Raw genomic sequence first — 21,510 nt, 5'->3', positions numbered from 1 at the left:
AGGCATCTTGCTCTGACTTCAAGTACACCACGCACACTCACTGGGCCCTGCCTCCGTTCTCCTTTGACCCTGGCAGAAATCATATCCACACACACACAAAAATCACACCCACAGGGACTTCCAGGAAGATGGCAGAGTGGTGAGCAGCAGAGAAAGACCCTCTCTGAGATTTGGTGTCCTGACACTGGAATACAGCAGTTCGAGGAAAAGGAGGAGGGAAGTGGGTCCTGGGACCTAGGAAGGATCTGAGGTGAGAACTGAAGTCTACAGGGAGAACAAAGAGACTTTAACGTAGAGGAGGGTGGTACCAAGCAGCACTCTCTTCCAGAGCCCGGACTCTCTATGAAGGAACTGTGGGCCAAACTGCAGATGCACAGTGACTACTGACGACCCCAGGGGCCTCCATGGAGAAACACACCAGTGGAATGGAGCAGTGGACGAATCAGTCTGCAGCAGCTAGTGAGTTATCTGGGTTCAGACCTCACCCAGGAGAGGGTGATTGGTTGGTAGCCATCTTGGACGGGGGCCAACTGAGTTTGGAACTCAGAACAGCTCCAGGTGAACTCCATCTAGTGGCTCCCAGTGCCTCGGTTCAGGTGCTGAGTTCAAGTCAGCAGGAGGTGAGGGAGTGGAGTTCAAGCCAGCAGGAGACACATAGACTGTTGTAGGCTCAAAGAATCTGGTTCCAGCCTCATAGCCAGAAACCAGCCTGAACTTCACAGGAACTACAGGGCCAGGCTGCCTGGGATTATCCACTACCCCATGGTGAAGCTGAACCTAGCTTGCTGGAATTAATAAGTTTAGCTCTGGACTCTGTTTACCCATAATGCCTAACAGTGACAGCAGAGACACACTTTGAATTGGATGTTTTGGGTTTGTTTTTTGTTTTTTGTTTTGGTACTGGGGATTGAACTCGGGACCTTGCACTTGTAAGGCAGGCACCAGAACCACTGAGCTAAATACCCAGCCTCTAGTTTTTGTGTTGTTTTGGGTTTTTTCTTGACTATTTGAACATAGTTTCTAGTTTGTTGTTGTTGTTGTTCTGTTTTGTTTTGTTTTGTTTGTTACTGGGGATAGCTCTCAGGACCTTGTGCTTGCGAGGCAGGCATTGGCTGTTCTGTTCTTGTCTTTATTTTTTTCCTTTTCTCTTTCCCACCTGTCTTCCTCACCAGTTTCCTAAAGTTTGTCCTCCAGCCTTGCTTCTGATCTCTTCCTCTTCTTCTATTCCTATTTTTTTTTTACCCCCAACCCCTTTTAAATCTTCTCCCCTAAGGGTAAATTGCCATATTAAAGGCTACACTTTGTTATTTTCATGGCTGTCTGTATATGATGCTATTGTTATTGTTCATTGTACTACTTTAGCCAAGGTGACATAATTGTGCTAATCAGTTGTTCCTCCTGGTATACCAAGACTGAGATTGCCTAAGGGTCCTGAAAAAAACACCTATAGGCCAGTGCCAAAGAACTGGTGGCTGGGGCAAGTAGGGAGAAACTTCTCATCCCCAATAAATTGAAGAGGTAGGATCCTGCGACAGACTCAAAAGCCAAAAGCTAGCTACACCTGGAAGATGCTTCTGACAAGTAATCATTTGCTAATGGTTCTGAATACTGGCAATAAAGCTACTCACCATACACAATTAATAAGCATCAACCAAAGAATCACACTTTTAAAAAAATAGAAAATGAGAAGACACTTAAACAAGATGCACCCCCCTCAGACTTTCAACCCACCAAATGCAAACCCTGGGAGCAATGAACTGGAACAATCCAACAGCAGAAGCAACAATGCAGATGAACAAGGCTCTAGAAAAAAATCAAAGCAGAAATAATTCCCCCGATAACTACAGAGATGGTGACCAGAATGAAAGATACAGATTAAAAAAAGCAGAGGAGCTCACGAACATGATGGAAACCATGAATGCCCAGCATAAGAAAGAAATGGAATCCATGAAACAGACTGAACAGATATCCAGGATATTAAAAACTCCATTGAAAGTATACGCAGCAGAATGAGCCAATGTGAGGACAGAACATCAGATAGAGAAGACAGGATTGCAGTTAGTGATCATGAAAAGAGAAATTTCTTAAAAATATGGGGAAAAAATAGCAAGGGACCATGAGAGATCAATCCAGCAGCTGCTAGATGATGCAAAAAAGAATAACATAAGATTGACTGGAGTCAATGAAAAAGCAGGAGATAGTGCAAATGACATAAAACACCTGTTCTCAGAAGTAATGGCAGAAAACTTCCAAACAAGGGAAAAGAATTTGACATACAGATAAGTGAGGCATAGAGGACTCCAATTAGCCATAACCAAAAAAAAAAAAATTTTCCCCAAGGCATATAATAGTCAAGATTCCAGAAGTTCAACACAAGGACAAAATATTAAAAGCTGTTAGAGAAAAGAAACAAATCACCTATAAAGGAAAGCCCGTCAGAATCCCAGCAGACTTCTCAACAAAAACTCTCAAGTCAAGGAGAGCTTGGAGTGAAGTATTTTAAGCCCTAAAGGAAAACAATCTCCAACCCAGACTGATGTACCCTGCAAAACTATCCTTCAAAATTGATGGAGAAATAAGATACTTCCATGACAAAGAACACCTGACCACCAAAGCAGCACTCCAAAGTGTTCTGAAGGATATTATAGAAAGAGACAATAAGGATTAAACTCCATGAACCCCAACAGAATGAATCCACCAGGCAAGGCAAGGACTTAACAGAAAAGGAAAGAAGAAAGCCAACAGCAGGAAAATAACATGACAGAGATAAGACGATACATATCAGTTATAACCATCAATGTTAATGGTCTCAATTCACCAATCAAAAGAAACAGACTGGCAGAATGGATCAAGAAGTAAGATCTAACAATATGCTGCATACAAGAAACACATTTAATTCAAAAATTCATAGACTGGAAGTCAAGTGATGGCAAACAATAATCCATGTAACAGGAACCCAGAAAAAAGCAGGGGTAGCTATTTTATTTACAGACAAAGTGGATTTCAAGCCAAGACAGATTAAGAGACAAAGAAGGTCACTGCATCCTGAGGGAACAATCCAAGAGGAAGAGATAACAATCCTAAATATATAGGGACCAAATACCAGTACACTCAACTATATAAAACAAATATTAACAGACATGAAAAATTATATAACCATTAATACAGTTGTAATGGGGAATCTTAATACCCCACCTCACAAGTAGACAGATCAACTAGACAAAAAAAATCAACAATGAAATATTAGAATTGAACCAAACTTTTGAACAAATGGACTTAGTAAATGTTTACAGAGTGTTCCACCCCACAACATCAGATACACATTCTTCTCAGCTGCACATGGGACTTTCTCCAAAACAGATTATATACTAGCTTATAGAACATCTTTAAGTAAGTGCAAAGGAACTGAAATTATCCCATGCATATTATCAGACCATAGTGCAATGAAATTGAAAATCAATGGCAAAAGAAACCACAAGAACTTTATAAACACATGGAAATTAAATAACACCCTCCTGAACAACCCAGATGAAATTAAAGAAGAAATTAGATAATTTTTACAATTAAATGATAATGAGAATACAACATACCTGAACTTATGGGACTCAATGAAAGCAGTGCTATGAGGGAAATTTATAGCAGTGAATTCCCATATTAGGAAAACATAGTGGGCTCAAATAAACAACCTAATGTTGAATCTCAAGCTCCTAGAAAAAGAAGACCAAGTCAAGCCCAAAGCTCATAGGAGGGAGAAAATTATAAAAATCAGAGCAGAAATTAATGCAGTGGAGACTGAGAAAACAATACAAAGAACCAATGAATCAAATAGTTGGTTCTTTGAAAGATTAAATACAATTGACAAACCCTTAGCCAAACTTATCAAAAAAAGGAAAGAAAAGACTCAAATCCATGCAATTAGGAATGAAAAGGGTGAAACCACAACAGATCCTGCAAAATCCAGAAGATCATCAACACCTACTTCGAGAACCTGTATTCTAATAAGATGGAAAATACAGAAGAAATGGACAGATTCCTGGATACATATGAATTAGCAAAACTGAATCAAGAAGACATAGAAATTCTAAATAAACCAGTATCAGCCAATGAAATTGAATATGTAATTAAAAACCTATCAACAAAGAAAAGCCCTGGCCCTGATGGATTCACTGCTGAATTCTACAGGAAATTTAGATAAGACCTAATGCTGCTGCTCTTCAAACTCTTCAATGAAATTGAAAGGGAAGCAATACTCCCAAACTCATTCCTGGAAACACGCATCACCCTGATTCCAAAACCAGAGAAGGATCCAAACAAAAAGGAGAATCATAGGCCAATCTGACTAATGAAGATTGATGTAAAAATCCTCAGTAAGATACTGGCGAACAGAATTCAGCAAATCATCAAGAAGGTTATACACCATGACCAAGTGGGATTCATCCCAGGGATGCAAGGATGGTTCAACGTACATAAATCAATAAACGTGATACACTATATTAACAGAGCCAAGGGCAAAAACCATATGATCCTTTCAATAGAGACAGAAAAAGCATCTGACAAGGTTCAACACCCATTCATGATAAAAGCTCTACAGAAAACTGGTGTAGATGGTCTTTATCTCAATCTGATAAAAGCCATCTATGACAAACCAACAGCCAACATCATATTAAATGGGCAAAAACTGAAAGCTTTCATTCTAAAATCAGGAACAAGACAAGGATGTCCACTATCACCTCTCTTGTTCAATATAGTTCTGGAAACATTAGCCAGAGCAATTAGACAAGAGAAAGAAATAAAAGGAGTAAGGATAATAAAGGGAGAAGTTAAATTATCATTATTTGGGGATGACATGATATTCTACATAGAAGACCCCAAAAACTCCACCAAAAGACTTTTAGATTGGATAACCAAATTCAGTGGCATAGGTGGATACAAAGTCAACACTCAAAGGTCAATACCTTCCTGTACATGAATAACAGACTCACAGAGAAATTAGAGAAACAATCCCTTGCACAATAGCATCCAAAAAATGAAATACATAGGAATCCATCTAACAAGGAAGTAAAAGACTTTTATATTGAAAACTACAGTACTCTGAAAAAGGAGATTGAAGAGGATATCAGAAAATGGAAAGACATCCCTTGTTCTTGTTTTTTGTTTTGTTTTTTGGTACTGGGGATCGAACTTGGGTCCTTGCGCTTGCGTAGCAGGCGGCGAAACCACTGAGCTAAATCCCTGGCCCTCCCTTGTTCTTGTATAGGAAGAACCAATACAGTGAAAATGGCCATACTTCCAAAATTGTTATACAGATTCAGTGCAATCCCAATCAAACTTCCAACAGCATATCTCACAGAATTAGAAAAAACAATCCTAAAATTCATTTGGAACCAGAAGAGACCTAGAATAGCAAAGGCAATTCTGGGCAACAAAGGCAAGGCAGGGAGTATTACAATCCCTGATCTGAAACTATACTACAAAGCTACTGTCATAAAAACAGCATGGTACTGGCAAAAGAACAGACCTGAGGATCAATGGAACAGACTGGAGGATGCAGAAACAGCTCCAGACATACTCAGCCACCTCATCTTTAACAAAGGAACCAAACACCCTCACTGGAGGAAAGACAGCCTCTTTAATAAATGGTGCTGGAAAAACTGAAGATTGAAACTAGACCCGTATCTCTCACCGTGCACTAACCTAAAATTAAAATGGATCAAAAAAATCTAAATATTGAAACAGAAACACTAAATCTGCTGGAAGAGAGAAGAGGTAGAACGCTTGAGGACATAGGAGTAGGCAAAGACTTCATGAAAAAAAGCCCAGACTGCACAGGAAACACTACCAAGAATCACGGCAGTGGCTCCGCCCCACACCTTGTGCACACCTGGGAGGGTGAATGGTTTTCTAAGTGGCTGAATTTTCAAGTGACTGAAAAAGATCAAAGGAAGTTTTCACAGCACAATAATTATCTGAAATTCAAACTTATATCCAGAATTAAAGGCTGCTTCATGCCACACTGGCCAGGGGCACAGTTGCCCGGTGCCCATTCTAGGAAAGCCTGGACTTTGAGCACGCACCAGGCCACAGGTGGATGTTACAGGTGCGTGTCACGAGTGGGTGTCCCCGGCGTGGGTCACAGGTGTGTGAGCCCAGCGTGAGCACTGCGTTTCAGGCGAGGACAGCTGCCTTGTGTGCAGGGCTCCCTGATCCGAAGCCGTGAGCCCCTGCCCTGGTTCCCAGTCCCAGCTCCACACAGCCAGCAGCCCGGGGTGGGCAGCATTTGCTGCCCTCACCTCCCACAGGCCTTGCCCTCGCATCCCTGCCGACTGGCCGTGGGCAGTCACAGAGTCGAGGCACTGAAGCCCCTGGTCCTCACACAGCTCAGCATCCTCTGCACCTCCTCCCCTCGGCTCTGTCCCGGCGCAGCCTGAGCCCTTACAGCAGCCCCCGGCCCCGAGGCCTTGGCTCCAGCAGCTTCCCCTGCCAGGCACACTTTTTCCCGGAGCCCTGTCTCCCTCCAGCTGCCCGGTGCAGGCAGGTCCTGCCCACCACACAATGTAAAGGCGCCCACCCCGGCACTCGTGCCCCTACTCCCCACCCTGGCTTCCCTGTAGCTCCTTCCATCAGCACACACACTCCTTTCCTTTCTTTTTCTGTGCCGGAGATGGAACCCAGGACCTCACACTTGTGAGGCAGGCATGGTGCCACTGAGACAAATCCCCGGCTCCTTATTTTCTATAAACAGATTTCTGCCTGTTTGCTCTATCCCAGGGCCCACCACAGAATCTGGCACATGGCAGGGGCTTAACCAATGCTTTCTCCATGTGGTGCCAGGCCTGAGCCAGGCCTCCTCCCACGTGCCAGGGGAGGGCTGCACCACTGCGCCACACCTGGCCCCTTTGAGACAGGGTCTTGCTAATTGCCCTGGCTGGGCTTGAACTTTCTCTTTTTGGTACCGGGGATCGAACTTGGGATCTTGCACTTGTGAGGCAGGCAGTGCAACCACTGAGCCAAATCCCCGGGGCCATGGGCTTGAACTTTCGATCCTCCTGCCTCAGCCTCCCAAGGAGCTGGGATGACAGGCGTGGGGCACTGTGCCTGGCTCAACACGTGCTTCTCGGATGAAGACTGTCACTTGCTGCGTGGCATCTCGGTGGCGGGGGCACCGAGGGTGGGTGATGTGGCTCCCCTGCTCAGTGCCTGACACGGAGTAGAGGCCCTGGGGACGCACAAGAGGTGCTGGCTGGTGGGGAGCAGAGCACCCCGGGCCACCCCATCTTGATGAGCAGCCCGCAGCCTCCCCAGCCCAGGTCCGCGGCCCCCCTGCCCAGGGCAGCCCTGTTGGTGCACTGAGGACAGACAAGAGCCGCCATGACTGCCTCGCCTCAAGGCCGAGCTGGGGTCCTGGTCTCGAGTGACCAGCACAGCTGGTTCTGAGGTTTCTACTGGGGCAGGTCTGTGCAGGACACGTCATCCAGGGTGTGGGGACAGTTGCAGGCTGATGAGCTCTCTGGTGGGAAGGAAGCCGGTGATGAATGGCCTGATCACTCCCCTCGCCCTCCAACTGTCAGAGGACAGGAGGGAGATGGAGCAGGCTCCTGGCCACAAGGGGACCCTCCGGGATAAAGGTGCCCCAGAAATGGCTTGTGGGCTTCCAGGGACGTGGGGTTCCCACTTCCTCCACCTATCTTTCCGGGGTCACTCCTGCCTGGTGCTGCCGGATCAAAGGAGTCCCCTACCCCGTCCTCGTCCCTTTAGCAGGGGTTGCTTTTGTTTTCTTGCATTGCTGAGATTCAAACCCAGGGCTTCTCTGGTCAGAGCTGCCCTAACCACTCTGCCCCACACCCCAGCCGCCTCACATCCCCCAAGTGCAGGGCCATGTCTCCCCGCCGGTCCTCCAGGCATTCCTGTCTCTTCAGCCTGGACACAACTCTTCTCCCCATGCCTTCACCTGGGGCCTCCTAAGACCCGGGGTGTCCAAGGAGGGTGCAGGCGGGGTTCCTGGGGACCAAGATGCAGCCCACCTCTCCCTGGAGAGCTGAACCTTGCCCCAGACCTGGCGCCCTATGAGAATGACCCTCCCCTCCCCCTGGGGTGGGTCTCCTGTCATCTTGCCTGGTGGCCTTTTCCTCCTCTATCTCCTGCCCAGCAAGGGGCCCTGGGTTTCCTGGGTTGCCCAGGGCCAGTTCCGGAGGGTGTGGGTGACTGAACCCATAAAAACACCATCAAGGGGCCTGGAGAGCTCTAAAAATAGCACCCAAGCCATCTGTCCCACAGGGTGGACGGATGAGCCAGTGGCCCTGCCTCTGCTGGCTGAGGGACACTTGGCAGCTCTGGGGGCTCCAGCCAGATGGGGGGCAGGGACTGTCCCCTCCTCCTGGCTGCTCAGCCTCGGTCCTCAGGGCCCCCGCTGGCCTCCCAAGCCCCAAGGGGACGCCGGGTGTTGAGCTCTCCGGCCTCAGGGTGGTTGGGGCCCCATCTTTCTCCTGTGGGGTGCAAGGGACCTCGGCTGTGCTGTCACCTCTGGGAGCTTCCGTGTCCCCCGAGCTCACAGTCTTGTGCCAGAAACGCTGCTGCCGGGCTGGCCCAGAGCAGTGCCCAATAAACACCTGTCTTCTCTTCCTTCCACGGCTCTGGTGCCCACCTGGGCTCCACACCCTGGGGGAGGCTGGAGGGGACAGGGGACAGCGGCATGCGCCCGGGCACCTTGGCATCACTAACCCGCAGGGCCCTGAACGCCTAGGGCTGGGGGCTCTGCGGGGCGGGCCGGGTCCGCCGGCCAGGCCTCAGCACCACAGCCCCCAGAGCAGAGGCAGGGGACACGGTCCCCAGACGGGCGCAAGCTGCTGCCCTGCGCCCACTCCCAGGCTGAGGCCAGGGCCGCCCCAGGAGCCTGGGCCCAGGGCCTCGCCCGCTGAGCTGCACCCCGGTGCGGGGTCTGCAAGGATCAGGCGGGGTCATCACGACAGCCCGTCCCTTGTCCCATCCCGAGTTCCGGGCGGTGCGGACTCCGAGGAGGGCGGGGGCAGAGGAGGAGGAGCCCCCCGCCCCTCCCCGTCCCCTCCTCCTCTGGCCGGGATATAAGCTCCAGGGATGGGGCCCTGACTAGAGGCCGCTGCCTTATGCCCTCGGCCCCGACCTCGGCGCTGACCCCATCTGCGACTCCGCGCTGCTCATCGCGCTTCCGGTGCTGTGGCTGTGAGTGGGGAAACTGAGGCCGGGATGGGAGACTGAGCGGCAGGAAGCCGGGCAGGGAGGCAGCAGGCGGAGAACCCCGGAACCGCGGCTCCACCCTCTTCCTCTGGGCAGCCGCGCGTTGGGCCGTTGGGGCTCTGGGCTGCCAAATGGGGAAACTGAGGCCCGGCCGGCACGCACCCCGTGTCCCCCAGATGGAGCCGATGCGCAGGTCACGGCCCGCAGTGGCTGCCGTGCTGCTGGCCCTGCTCGCCGGCCTGGGGGCGCTGGTCGACGCCTATCCCCTTAAACCTGAGGCCCCAGGGGGCGACGCCTCGCCGGAAGAGCTGAGCCGCTACTATGCCTCACTGCGCCACTACCTCAACCTTGTCACGCGGCAGCGGTGAGCGCGTGCGCTGGGCGGGCAGTGCCCACCACGCCCAGGCCCCGCCCATCGGCCAGGCCCCGCCCACATATCCAAATAGAGACTGGTCACGCCCCCTCGAGCCCACCTAGACCCCAGCATGGTCGGGGCGGGGCGGGCCACGCCCACTCGTGGTCCCCGGGCCTGACCACGCCCACTCCCCCCAGGTACGGAAAGCGTGCTGGCCCAGAAGCAGCGCTCCCCAGCTTGCTGTCCCCCGACTAAGGCGAGGACCGGCACCGCCCGCGCAGGTCCGGTAAAGGCGCTCTCCGCGCGCAGTCGGCCCGGGACCCTGGGCCACTTCCAGACTGGATTCCTCTCCTTCCTCCTGCAGGCCAGATGACGCATGCCGGTGATGAACACGCGAGACCCGGAGATGCCTGCGGCGCCGCGGACCCCTCTGCCGGGTGCCCTGCCCCACGTCCTCGTCCTCCAGGTCCCCAATAAAGTGCAGATCTCAGACTCACACCGTGTGCGAGTGTGTTTCCTTCCCTTCTCTCTGCAGGGGCATCCGCTGGGACCCACCGGGTCCAGGGACCCAGGGCGGCCGGCAGGGGTCACTGCTAGCTAACGCCCCATCCTAGGCACCAGCCTTCCCGGTGACAAGGCCACAGGAGACTGCAGTGTCCCCTCCCCACCAGACGCTGAGCTCCATGCTGCAGTGCCAACCAACGTAACCCAACCTAGACAAGGCCTGCCTGGGCTGGCCCTGGCTGCTCTCCCTGGCTGCCTGGGCCTCAGGCCTCCGTTGTGACCACTAGGTTCTGCTGTCTGTGCGTCCCCACCCCCTCAGGTGGGGGACCCCTAAAGGAAGGGCTGAATCTGTGGGGTCTCGCTGGGCCTCCAGCTCTGAATGTCCTGTCCAAGTCCAGGCAGGTGCTGGGGCAGAGGGGATGGGGGAACGCAAAGCCTCGGACCCAGAGGGACCAGAGGGCAGGAGGGCCGGTCCCTGGGGGGCACTAGTCCAGTGACGCTGGGGGACAGAAGGCTCTGGGTGCAGCTACTGGGGAGGCCGGGAGGCCGGCATGCTAGGGCTGGGAGGCTCCCACTGCCCCTGCCCCAGGCCCTCAGCGCCCCCAGGTAGGGCGGGAAGGCCGGAGGGTGAGGGAGGGAGCATGGAGTCACTCGATTCACGTCCCCCAGGTGACCTCTCTGCGCAGGGCTGAGGACTCCCCACCCCGAGTCTGCCCTTGAGGGATAAACACCCTAATCTGAAGTATTTGGACAAGGACTCTGCCCGCTCCCAGCCAGACCTGGGAGCAGACTCCTGCTGAGACACATACACCTTGCTGCCATGCGGCCGCCTGTGTGCAACACGCTATATGACCAGCGGGGAAAGGCGGACTTTGGGAGACTCAGAGCTGCGTGCAGGGCCTGCGCCCAGTGGGATTCGACCAGTCGGGTCGGGATTTTCCGGTTGTCCTCGGGTGTTGAGCCGAGTGGCTGTCCTGGCTGGTGACGTGTTGTGTTACTTCTATCTGTCCTACTTTCCTTTTACTGTTCTTACTGCTTAACCCTGTAATAAAGCTGTCTTCATTCATGCTTTCGTGTGGCTGCTGAGACTCTTCCAGGTTTGATCCTCAGTCTAAGGGGTGCACCGGGCAGCTCGGTATTAACCCTTGCTGCGACAGGAGGGTCTGGCCAGGTGCCCTTTCAGCCCAGGAAACGGGGCATGGTGAGGTCTCTTGGCGCCCTCTGCACTGTGAGGCCTGACCGAGGCCCCGTGGCCCCGTCTCCCGTGCCCTGGCTGTCGGGTTGCCGGGAATCCTGGTCAGCGTGAGGCTATCGGAGGGGCCTGGGGGAAGCAGACACCAGGTGACCGGGAACCTTGAGCAGCGGGTCAGACTCCACCAAAGGGAAACTCGGCTGTCACAGTGGCAGTTTATACACTCCTGTGTCAACGGGCAGAACTAGTGCTTCTGCACACCCTGAAACACAGTGGCACTGGGGTGTCCGGGATCCGGCCAAGTGGGCCCAGGGTGGGCACATTGCTCTCCCGTGTAACACATGGCCCTAAGATGTGCAGCTGGAAACAACCATCGTGTCCTGGGCGATTTCTGGGTCTCAGTTGGACAGCGCTGGCTGGCCCATGGGGTCCCCCAGGCAGTCAGTCAGGGGTCCCCTGGGGCTCCCCCCACACAGGGGGCTGACAGGGCATCCAGGGTCCCGGGGCTAGCACCCCGAGAGTGCCCCTGGAGGGCCAGCACCAGGGTACGATGTGGCCACTCTTTCCCCAGGGAGCTCTCCCCGATGCCCAGGGGTGCTGGGACCTGGGTGAGCTGTATAAAGTCTATACTATGTCTTCCCAACACATGCATTGGGAGGAAGTTTAATTTATCAATTAGGCCCAAGCTGGGCATGGGGCCCATGCCTGTGATCCCAGCACTCGGGAGGCTGAGGCAGGAGGAGCTCTGTCAATTCAAGGCCACCTTAGGCTATAGTGAGTTCAAGGCCAGCCTGAATTATATCTTGAGACCTAGTCTCAAAATTCCAAAAATAGGTTGGGGCTGGGGATTTAGCTCAGTGGTTCTGCCACCTGCCTCAAAAACGCAAGGTCCTGAGTTTAGTCCCCGGTAGCGGAAAAAAAAGAAATAAATAAAGCCCAGAAGATAGACAACACTAATAACAGAATGATCATAACAACATTCGGTAACAGAAGTTACATAAACGTGGTCTCTGTCAAAATATGAAACAGCAGAGGAGCGAGGCTACCATGACAATTTTCCTCAGAGACGATTTTCCCAGCCAGAGAAAAGCAGCTAGGATCTCAGGACAGCTCCGGACCGAGGCGCCAGTAGGCTGGGCCCCGAGGCGGCAGGCCTGCCTCAGCCACCCCCTGGTAGTCCTGTGGCCACTCTTCATCGCCCCTCTGTGTGTCGGCTTCTTTGGGGGGGTCCGCAGCCCCCACGCCAGGCCCCAGAGCTCAGAGGGGTGGCGAGGGCCGTGTGGGCATCACTGCGGCCTGCGCCCAGGGCCCCACGGGTGCTGGCTCCTGGGACAGCTGCGCCCCATCTGCTCGCCCCTCACTGCTGCCCCCACTCAGGAATCCACCCTTCCCGGACGAGGCCAGACCCCAGCCAGCAGAGGCGACCAACGCAGGACCAGGACATACCATGGGTGACTCTCAGGCCTGGCCTGGTCCTGCTCCCTCCTGATCTGCAGGACCTCAGCCGCTCCATGGAGCCTGTGGCCTCCCGGCCAGGCTGTGGTGGCCCGGGAAGGACCCAGGCACATGGTGATGATGGCAGCTAGCTCACAGCGACCACGGCCTCTCTTTCCCCTTCTTTTAAATTTGTTTTCCAGACACGGTTTCGCTAGGTAGTCCCGGCCAGCCTTAAACTATATAGCCCAGGCTGGCCTTGATCCTGTGGGAACGCTCCTGCCTCAGCCTCCCGAGTGCTGGGATCACACTGTGCAGCGCCACACCCGGTTCCTTTCCTTGCTCAGCCTCAGTGTCCCCGTCCTTCAGGAACAGCTTCCGGCCTCCTTCCCGGCCTTGAGCTCTCCACAGACCTGTGCTCCCCTGACTCCCTCCATCCCAGGGACACAGTGGCTGCGGTGACTGAGACACCTCTCCCAGGTGATGGTGACTCGGGGGCCACCGGGGTGGGTGGCGGGGACCCTCAGCTCTTGCCCGCCTCACATGGTCCCCACTGGCGTTACGGGTCTCCCTGTCCCTGCCCGAGGGCTGGAGCGAGGGAAGCATCGTGGCCACGCTGTGACCCGGCCTGGACAGGGCAGGTTCAGGAGGGGGAGGGACACGCACCCGAGAAGCCACAGGAGCAGCTCCGGAGGGCGGGCAGTGCCAGGCCATGGAGGTGGCGTCTCCACTGCCAGGTCCGTGACGGTGCCCGGGACATGGCAGGCTGCGGCGCTGAGCGGTTTCTGCTCCGGCTCCTGCTCCTGCGAGGGTGGCGTCCACACCTCCACTGCAGGGCTGGAGGCCGAGGGGCTGCTGCCCGGTCACTTAGCATGCGCGGGCGCCTGCCCTAGGGGCACCTCACAGACAGGCCAGGGCTGCCACTCTTCTGGAGGTGGCTGGACCGTGCAGGATGCCCAGCCCCAGTGGGGGAGGTGCCTGTCATCCCAGCACTCTGGGAGGCTGAGGCAGGAGGGCACACGTCCAAGCTCAGCCCAGGCAGCATAGCGACTTAGTGAGACCCTGTCTCAGAGCGAACACTTTTACAAAGAAGGATCCGGACGGATGGGGGGGGGGCACAGACTCAACCTCTCCCTGCTGCCCCAGCGCCGCACCGCGCACAGGGCCTGGACGCTGCTGTCTGCAGCCGGCAGTGGCCTGTACGGAAAGCACCGAACTGCAACGGCCCGGACACCGGAGCAGCCCGACACAGGCAGCGGCAGGCCAGGTCCGGATCCAAGCCGGGCCCAGAGCCCCTGGTGGCCTCTGCCTCGCTCAGGGGACAAACCCAGCGGGAAGGGCTGGGCTCCATGTCCACAGAGGCCAACTGTCCCAGGCCAGGCGCTGAGAGGCCTGCTCCCCCCGCGATCTGTGTGACCCCACCCAGGCCCTGTGACCTCGGCCCCATTCTTGGTGCTCAGCTCTGGGATGGCAGGGACCTCTGGAGTCGGAGGTCCTTTGTCCCCACAGCCAGGGGCTGATCCGGCCAGAGCCCCGGATCCAGGGGTGGGAAGGGACGCTGGGTGGGGAAGAAGTGCAATGGGCAGCTGAGGTGGCGGGGGGACTTGGACAAGCCCGTCCACTTTGGTGGGCCTCCTGTTTCTTCTTTCCCTTCCCCTGCAAGACTAGGCACGGCACCCAGGGCTGGGCATGTGCTAGGCAGGCACTCAGCACTGAGCTACAGCCCAGGCCTTTCTTTTTCTTTTTGGTACTGGGGATTGAACTCCGTTCCTTGTGAGGCAGGCGGCGGAACCACTGAGCTAAATCCGGGGCCCTTCATTTTTTAATTTTGAGAAGCGGTCCCACTAAATCACTGAGTTGCTGAGGCAGGGCTTGAACGTGCAGCCCTCCTGCCTCAGCCTCCCAGAATGCTGGGATCACAGGTGTGCAGCACCACAGCCCGCCTGGCGGTACCCATCTCTAAGCCGGGCTGCTGCGGGGCGCAGGGGGGGCTTCAGCCAATGATGATGGGGGAAGAGGAGCTGGGACCCCGGCAACTCCTCGCTCACTGCGCACCCACACCCCAAGCCTGGGGCCCCGTTTCGCTCCACTGAGGATGGAAAGCCCCGCCCCATTCTCCCCGCTTCTGCTGCACCCCAGCAGGAGGCCCGGGCCTCCACCCTCCACCTGCAGACTCCGCCGCTGCAGCCCTGAGGACCTGGGCTGACCCGGACTAGAGGAGCTGCTCCAGGGCCTCAGCCAGCTCCTCCAGAACTGTGTCCTGAGCCCGCGGCGGCTCCCTGCTGTGCTGGCCGCCCTGGTGGGGCCCGGCTGCTCCTGGGGCCTGGGGGAGGGTGCTCTCTGGCCGGCCGAGCAGAAGGGCCAAACACACTCTGGTGCCCAAGGGCGGACTTGTGCCCTCTTCAGCCACCATCGGCCCCAGAGCTGGGCCCCAGAGTGGTGCCCGGCCCCTCCCGTCCCTGACCTTCCGTGGCACCGGTGCTGCGGGTACCAGGGAGACGGCGAGCAGAGAGGCCCTGAGCTGGGCAGCGAGGGAGGTGTGGGGCGGGGACTGGGGGGCTGAGGACTATAAAGCGCAGGCAGCGAGGCGGGCGACCCACTTGCAGTGAGCGCCCACCTTGACTCGCCTGCTGCTCAGAACTCAGGGTGAGAAGGCTCGGCCTGCCCGGGCTCTGGGTACCCATGGGTCTCTGTCCTTCCTGGGGCGCAGTGCACAGCCTCAGGTGCCATCCTCTGCTCCCCAGGTCCTCCTTGCTGCCCCTGCTGCTCTGGGGCTGGCTGGGACTTACTCTCTGGCAGTGAGGGGGGCAGGTGCCCGGGACCCCTGTGCTGTCCCCCTTCCCGAGGTGGGGGGCTCAGGGCCAACTGCCTGTCCTGCCCCTCAGATGGCCGCCACCTGCCACTGTCTGTCGCTGCTGCTTCTGAGCACCTCTGTGGCTCTGCTGTTGCCGGAAGCCTGGGGAGCCCCTCCGGAGCCTGTGTACCCTGGGGACAATGCGACACCGGAGCAGATGGCCCAGTACGCAGCCGAGATGCGGAGATACATCAACATGCTGACCCGGCCCAGGTGGGCACAGGGCCCTGGCTTCCTGGGGTTCTGGTCATCACCCAGCCCTGGCCCTGAGGGTCACCCCTGGGCAGAAGGAGGATGGCGCCCACAGGCAAATGGGGCAGGGCACTGGCACCAGGCACAGGGCCCACCCATGCGCTTCCTCCCCAGGTACGGGAAGAGCACGGAGGACAAGGACGACGTGCTGGGCTTCCCAGGGTGGCGCCTGCTCCACTCAGCAGCCCCCGGGTTCCATCGCCCGTCTGCTTGGCTCCCCACAGTATAGGGGCACAGGGCACCAGGCAGTCCTCCTGGAGCACAGGGCTGTCCCCACAGGGAGCCGCGTCTGTGGGTGAGCTGCGCCAGCTGCCCGCCGCCTGGGAGCCCCGGCAGCACCAGTGCGCCCTGCCCCGGCCCCACTAATAAAGCAAGCGCCCCTGCAGCTGCCTGTGTCTGTGTCTTGGGCACCCGGGGAAAGGGGCTCCTCGTCATTTCGGGGGAACAGTGTCAGAGGGGGCCTTCCCCAGGGCCAGCCGGCAAGGCAGTGAAGGGCAGGCTTGGGCTGCATGCTGCTTGGGCCATCTCAGGACCTTCCTGACCAGTGACAGGGCCGATATGTCCAGCCCCAACGCTGGCTCATCAGAAACCTGGGGGCCATGACTGGGCACAGGGCATCCTCAAGCTGCTGCTGGAGGGGAAGCCCTGGGGTTCCTGAGGCCCAGGCACCTGGGGAGCCCACGATGGGCTCCGCACTGGGCTCCATGGGGTGAGGACCTGTGGACTGTCCACCAGGCACCCTGACCGTGTGCACGTGTGCGTGCGTGTAGTGGGAGTGGGTGTGCTTATCTCTCTCTCCTCTTCTTGCCCTGGGGGCTCCTGCGGACAAAGGACAGCCACGGCGGGCAGGGAGCGTGACCCAGCCCGGTGGGATGCTGGGCTGTACCGAGGATCTGGACAGGGACCAGGCCGGGCCAGGCAGAGGAACCTCCAGGATGTGGTGGGCACCACTTGGCTGTGGGGCGTGGGTCTCCAAGGCGGCCCGAAATCGTGGCTAAGGCTAGTGGCCCGGAGTGGGGAGAGGTACAGACCTCCCCTAAGGAGGACATCAGGGACACCGAGGCACCCTTGCGGTGGCCAGGGATGACCAAGGGCCCTGCCAGGTGCAGGCCCCGCTGGTGGCCACGCCCTGTACCTCTGTCACTGTGTCCCCTCCCGGGCTGCTCCCCAGGAGGGCACAGCTCCAAGCCACGTGTTCTGCGCAACGTGGCCTGGAGGCAGGGAGACCCGCCACTGCCGCACCGTCAGGTCACCGAAGGCACCGCTCTGGCCTCTCTTTATTGCTCTTGCGGGGCGGGAGGAGCCAGGGGGCCGGGGCCCACGCAGGGGTCGTCTGGGCGAGAACGGGGCGCGCCGGGCCCTGGTCACTTGGGTCAGCGCCGTCCTAGCCGGGACCTCGGAGCGGGTGCAGGGGTCTGAGCTCCAGCGCCTTCCGGGGCGGGGGGCTCGTGGCGATCGCGGGTTTCTTCGGGCTTTTAGGTTTCTTCGAGCTGGAGAAGACGCATCTGGGTGGGCCCGGGGCATACGCCCATGGGGTGCCGGGCGCCCCCTGACCCCGGACTCCCCAGCCCACCTGCTGCTGAAGAGCTTCTCCTCGTACTTGTTGAGCTGGCCAAAGTTGGAGAACCAGCCGGCCGCCCTGGGATCGGAAGGCTCCCGACACCTGCAGCTCCGCGCCCTGCGCGCCCTCCGGCCGCAGCAGCAGCAGCAGCAGCAGCAGCGTTGCCAGGCAGCTGAGCGCCATTGCGCACGCGCAACGCGGGGCCACCGCCTGTAGGTGGCAGACAGCGGCCACGTGAGGCCGCGGGTGGAGGGCAGAGATCACGTGACAGTGACGCTCGGCAGGTGCCCGGGTCCTGGGCCCTAGAGACGTGCAAGGGTGTATGGCGCCCAAAGGAACGGGCTAGGGTCCAGGGTGCAACCTGGACACCCAAGGCGAGGCGGGGGTACAAGTGACCACCTGTAAGCTCAGCATTCGGAGGCAGAGGCAGGAGGATGGCCAAGTTCCAGCCCAGTTGGGCAGCTTAGGATGCGTGGCTGGACGTGCAGCTCAGCGAGAAGGCTCTGGGTTCAAACCCCAGCACCACAGAACAAGCGCCCCGGAGCCTCAGCTTTTCCTCTACCCCTCCTCTCCCCACAGCTCTGTCCTCTCCCCTCCATCTCCCTGCTGGCCTGGGAGCAGCCAGACCCTGCGGGAGAGCGCACTCTCCTTCTACCCCACTGGCCACTGGTCCCTGCCTGCTCCTTGTCTCGCCGTGTCCTAAGCTCATCGCCTGTCCTGAGGCCCTGCCCGGCCACCCGCCTCGGCCAGAGTCGCCTGTGGAGGTGGCAGCAGGCCGTCAGCGACTCGGCCTAGGTCAGGTAAAGAGCCTCTTGCATACGGGATGCCAGCGGGGGACCCCACATCCCGCCAGGCACAGGGGACACAGGCCACACGGGAGCCCTCAGACCACCCTATCCCTAAGTGTGACGGGCACCCCAAGGCCCTGAGCCCCTGTTCTTGCTGACCTCTCTGGAGTCCCCACCTCCCCCCCAGCAGGTGCCCTGAAGCCCTCCCGCCACTCCCACCAGCCGTCTGGGACCTCGGGGCCTTTATGTCCCCTGGACCCAGGCCCTCTGTCCCTCAGGTCCACCCTCTGCCCTGCCTCCTGGCCGGTGTGGCGGCTGGGGACAGACAGGTGGGTGTGGGCGCCTGCGGCTGCTGGCCATCCTCCCTGGGCACAGTCCCTGCCGGGCCTGGGGGCAGTGGCAGAGGTGACCTTCTGCTCCAAGCTCCAAGACCCAGGGCAGGCCTGTGGCTGGCCGGGAAGTCACCCCGCTCCTGGCCCAGGCCTGCTCCGACAGCGACTTCCTGCTGACAGTGCCAGCTGGGCCTTGCGCAGGGCAGGGGCCTTGCTGCCCCCGGGCCGTCATGTCCCTTCTGCTCTTCTGCAGTGAGGGATCCCTGGGGCACCGCACCCGGGAGGCGCCGAGGGGGGCAGCAGTCTTTGAGGAGGGTCCCCCGCTCACCACCTACAGCTGTGTGACGTCCAGGACACTACATCCTCCCTGGGGAGCGGAGCTGTCACCCACGTGAGGCGGTGGAGCTGGTCTGAGGCTCACGTGTTGCCCCCCATCTCAGGTCACCCCAGGCAGCAGTCCTGGCGTGTGCGGGATGGCCCGTGGCCCAGCGGGACCGGGGCTGCATTTCTGCAGGGTCAGGCATGTCCCGACCAGGCCTGTGAAGCCGGGCACCGCAGCCCAGCACAGGTGAGCCGTGCCGGGGAGGACGCGTTCCCTGGGGGCTGTCACAGCTCTACCCGCTGACTGCGCCCGTCTGGTTGTCACTTTTGGGGTCCCCAGTCCTCCTGAAGAGCCTCGTGCCTTTATAACCCCACGTTGTCCTCCCCCTCCCCGCAGCTCTGCCTGGTGGATCTCACCACACCCAGCTCTGACAGCGGCCGCCCTGTCCTCCTCCTTCTCCTGCTCTGGCCTCCCAGCATTGGGAGAGCTGCTGGGCTGAGCCCCTGGAGAGGAGAGGGAAGGAGCTGTGTCCCACGCGTGCTGCCTGCCGCCTAGGGTGCGTACAGGTCTGGGGTTTGTTGAGTGAATACCTGTTAACTGTCTTATTTAGGTGTGGATTTCATGTCTCGTGCTGAGTCTGAGCAGGACCAGTGAGGACAGGGTCACTTCTTGGCAGGGCCAAAGCCATGTGGGGAGGGATCAGAGAGCCTCGGAGAGCAGGACCGAATTCTGGAGCCTGGCTGCTCCTGCCTGGTGCTGGGGAGGGGCCTCAGGTCAAGAGTCTCAAGCACCTGGGTCCGAAGGGTCGGGCCGCTGCTGTCCGGGAGGCTCTGGCCTGCGCCAGCCTTGCCTGGAGCACAGCAGGGTCCCCCTCCTCACCCCTTCCCAGGATGCCTCTCAGCGCACAGCCCCCACCCACGCGTGCCACGGCTCGCTTTCCAGCTCGTCCACAGAGCCCACAGCCAGCGTCGTGCCCATCCCCCCAGAAAGCAGCCCTGCCCCACCCCACCCCACCTGTCACCTCCCTCTGCCAGCCGGCGACGGGGTCCTGAGCCTCGCACGGCCTCTGCGGCCAGCCCTCTCGGAGCAGAGGTCTTTGGTGCACCCCTCGTTATTCTGGGAGGCACAGGGTGGCCCGTCCATCCCCCTCCCTGTGTGCGCGTGCATGCGTGTGTGTGCACACGTGTGTGTGCCTGTGTGAGCCACAGTCCTCCACCAGTCACCACTTCAGGCAGGCACACTTCTCTGTCCTTTCCTTCTGTCCCCAGATGGCAACTCAGGGGCCTCGCAGGTCCCCCAAGTGTCCACCCTAGGTCCGCTCGCCCTATGGTCCCCTCCTGGCCCCTACCATCTGCAGCTCCTCCGGCCCCTCAGCCCCATGTCGGGGTCCACAGGGAGCCCCAAGGCATGACTGGACATGGGGTCTCAGCAGTGGACATGGGGTGCTGGGTGGGCGCAGGACTCCGCTGGGGTCCCTGGCTCTGCACCAGCTGGCCCAGGCCAGCCCCATTGCCCGTCCCTGGCTCCTACTTCGTGCCCACAAAGGTCTGCAGCCCTTGTGCCTGTGTGCTAGAGGGAGGAGAGGAGATGTGGGTGGCACGGTTGGCTAGGCATGGTGCCATTGAGGGTGTGTGGGCAGTGGGAAGGGGCCATGCCACCTGTGTCCCGGGGCTGTGCAAGCCTTGGGGTAACCTCGTCCACCCTGGGGAGACCCAAGGCCATGAGGCTGCTGCCCAGCTGGCCCTGAGCCAGGGTGCCAGACTTGCTGCCCAATGGGGCTGCAACCACCGAGCAGCCTTTGTGTCCTCGTCCAAGGGGGAGGCTGGCACCACATGGTGCAGACAGGGAAACCGAGCGTGAGCACAGCTGTGTGACTGGCCTGGGGCACAGGCGCATACACAAGTGAGCACACACGAGTCGGATCCACCCAGCCGCGGGTGCAGCGGGGCCTCTGGCGCCCACCTCAGTTGTGAGGGGACAGGGCCAGGCCTCTGGGTCCTCAGGGGCCGCCTGGGCGGGGTCCAGGAGGGAGGCTGGGCTTGAGGCAGGCACCGAGCGTCCTTTCGAACATGGGCTCCAAGGTGGGGGGTGACCGAGGGGTGCTCAGAGAAAAAGACTTTGCAGATTCTATTTAGCTTTAAAGTAATCTTTGCAAAAGGTCTTTGCACGCATGTGAGTGGTTTCTCGCTGCAGAATAGTGCATCAGTCCAGACAGTTGATGAGCAGGTGTTTACCGGTTAGGCAGCGCCTGCCGTCCCTCCGGCCTGCCTGGAGCAGTGCGGGGTGGGGGCGTCCCGGCGCCCCTGCTGGCGTCTTCATCTCCCCGCTGAGTCCAGCTCCTCCCCGCGGTCAGTCTCTCTCGGTCCTGCGCCGGCCCCGCTGGAAGGATCTGCCCTCAGGGGAAGGAGAGGCGCAGCTGAGGGCGCGGGGCCGCTGTCCTGGGGTGACAGCGGCCCCGACGAGGGTCCTTCGCTTTGGGGGGCTCACACCCCCTCCCTGACGAGGCCAAGCGCTCAGCGGCCCGGCCGGGGGAGCGGCGAGAGTGGAGCGGCCTTCTGAGCGGGCCGGGGCTCCTCAGCCCCGCTGGGGATCGGCTGGCTGGGCGGATGAGAGGGGACAGCGTGACGCCGCTGACTCTCCCCGCCCTCGGCCACCCCACTGCGGCCCGGCCCCGTCGAGCCCCACGTTCGGCCCATTCCTGACGCG

At 58.4% G+C, this 21,510-nt stretch overlaps 2 protein-coding genes across 3 annotated transcripts; both read left to right on the top strand.

Annotated features, from left to right (window-relative positions):
• Window positions 1-472: 472 nt before the first annotated feature.
• Pyy (peptide YY) lies at window positions 473-10,057 on the top strand. Of its 2 annotated transcripts, XM_013077629.3 has the most exons (4): window positions 473-9,195; window positions 9,387-9,574; window positions 9,763-9,846; window positions 9,930-10,057. In XM_013077629.3, the coding sequence occupies exons 2-3, from the start codon at window positions 9,387-9,389 to the stop codon at window positions 9,818-9,820; spliced, it is 246 nt and encodes an 81-aa protein (XP_012933083.2). In that variant the 5' UTR covers window positions 473-9,195; the 3' UTR covers window positions 9,821-9,846; window positions 9,930-10,057. The 2 variants fall into 2 exon arrangements, with proteins under 2 accessions (XP_012933083.2, XP_087058528.1); XM_087202402.1 differs by having other exon boundaries at window positions 473-9,574.
• Window positions 10,058-15,233: 5,176 nt separating this feature from the next.
• Ppy (pancreatic polypeptide) lies at window positions 15,234-16,174 on the top strand. The gene is made up of 3 exons (XM_004859252.4): window positions 15,234-15,341; window positions 15,581-15,762; window positions 15,916-16,174. The coding sequence occupies exons 2-3, from the start codon at window positions 15,581-15,583 to the stop codon at window positions 16,028-16,030; spliced, it is 297 nt and encodes a 98-aa protein (XP_004859309.2). The 5' UTR covers window positions 15,234-15,341; the 3' UTR covers window positions 16,031-16,174.
• The last annotated feature ends 5,336 nt before the right edge of the window (window positions 16,175-21,510 follow it).

Source organism: Heterocephalus glaber, unplaced genomic scaffold (assembly GCF_053883595.1).
Source record: "Heterocephalus glaber isolate CG9 unplaced genomic scaffold, H.glaber_assembly_v1.0 deba00001773, whole genome shotgun sequence".
Taxonomy (NCBI): domain Eukaryota; kingdom Metazoa; phylum Chordata; class Mammalia; order Rodentia; family Bathyergidae; genus Heterocephalus; species Heterocephalus glaber.
Note: the sequence above shows the minus strand (reverse complement) of the source record. Positions and strands in the feature narration are given on the sequence as shown.

What these genes read in the sequence shown, in the direction of transcription:
- Pyy (XM_087202402.1), top strand. Translation starts at nt 9,342, where the DNA reads ATGGGGAAACTGAGGCCCGGCCGGCACGCACCCCGTGTCCCCCAGATG. An exon ending in AACCTTGTCACGCGGCAGCG is followed by an intron (nt 9,575 to 9,762) that starts GTGAGCGCGTGC and finishes CACTCCCCCCAG; the next exon opens with GTACGGAAAGCGTGCTGGCC.
- Ppy (XM_004859252.4), top strand. Translation starts at nt 15,581, where the DNA reads ATGGCCGCCACCTGCCACTGTCTGTCGCTGCTGCTTCTGAGCACCTCT. An exon ending in AACATGCTGACCCGGCCCAG is followed by an intron (nt 15,763 to 15,915) that starts GTGGGCACAGGG and finishes CTTCCTCCCCAG; the next exon opens with GTACGGGAAGAGCACGGAGG.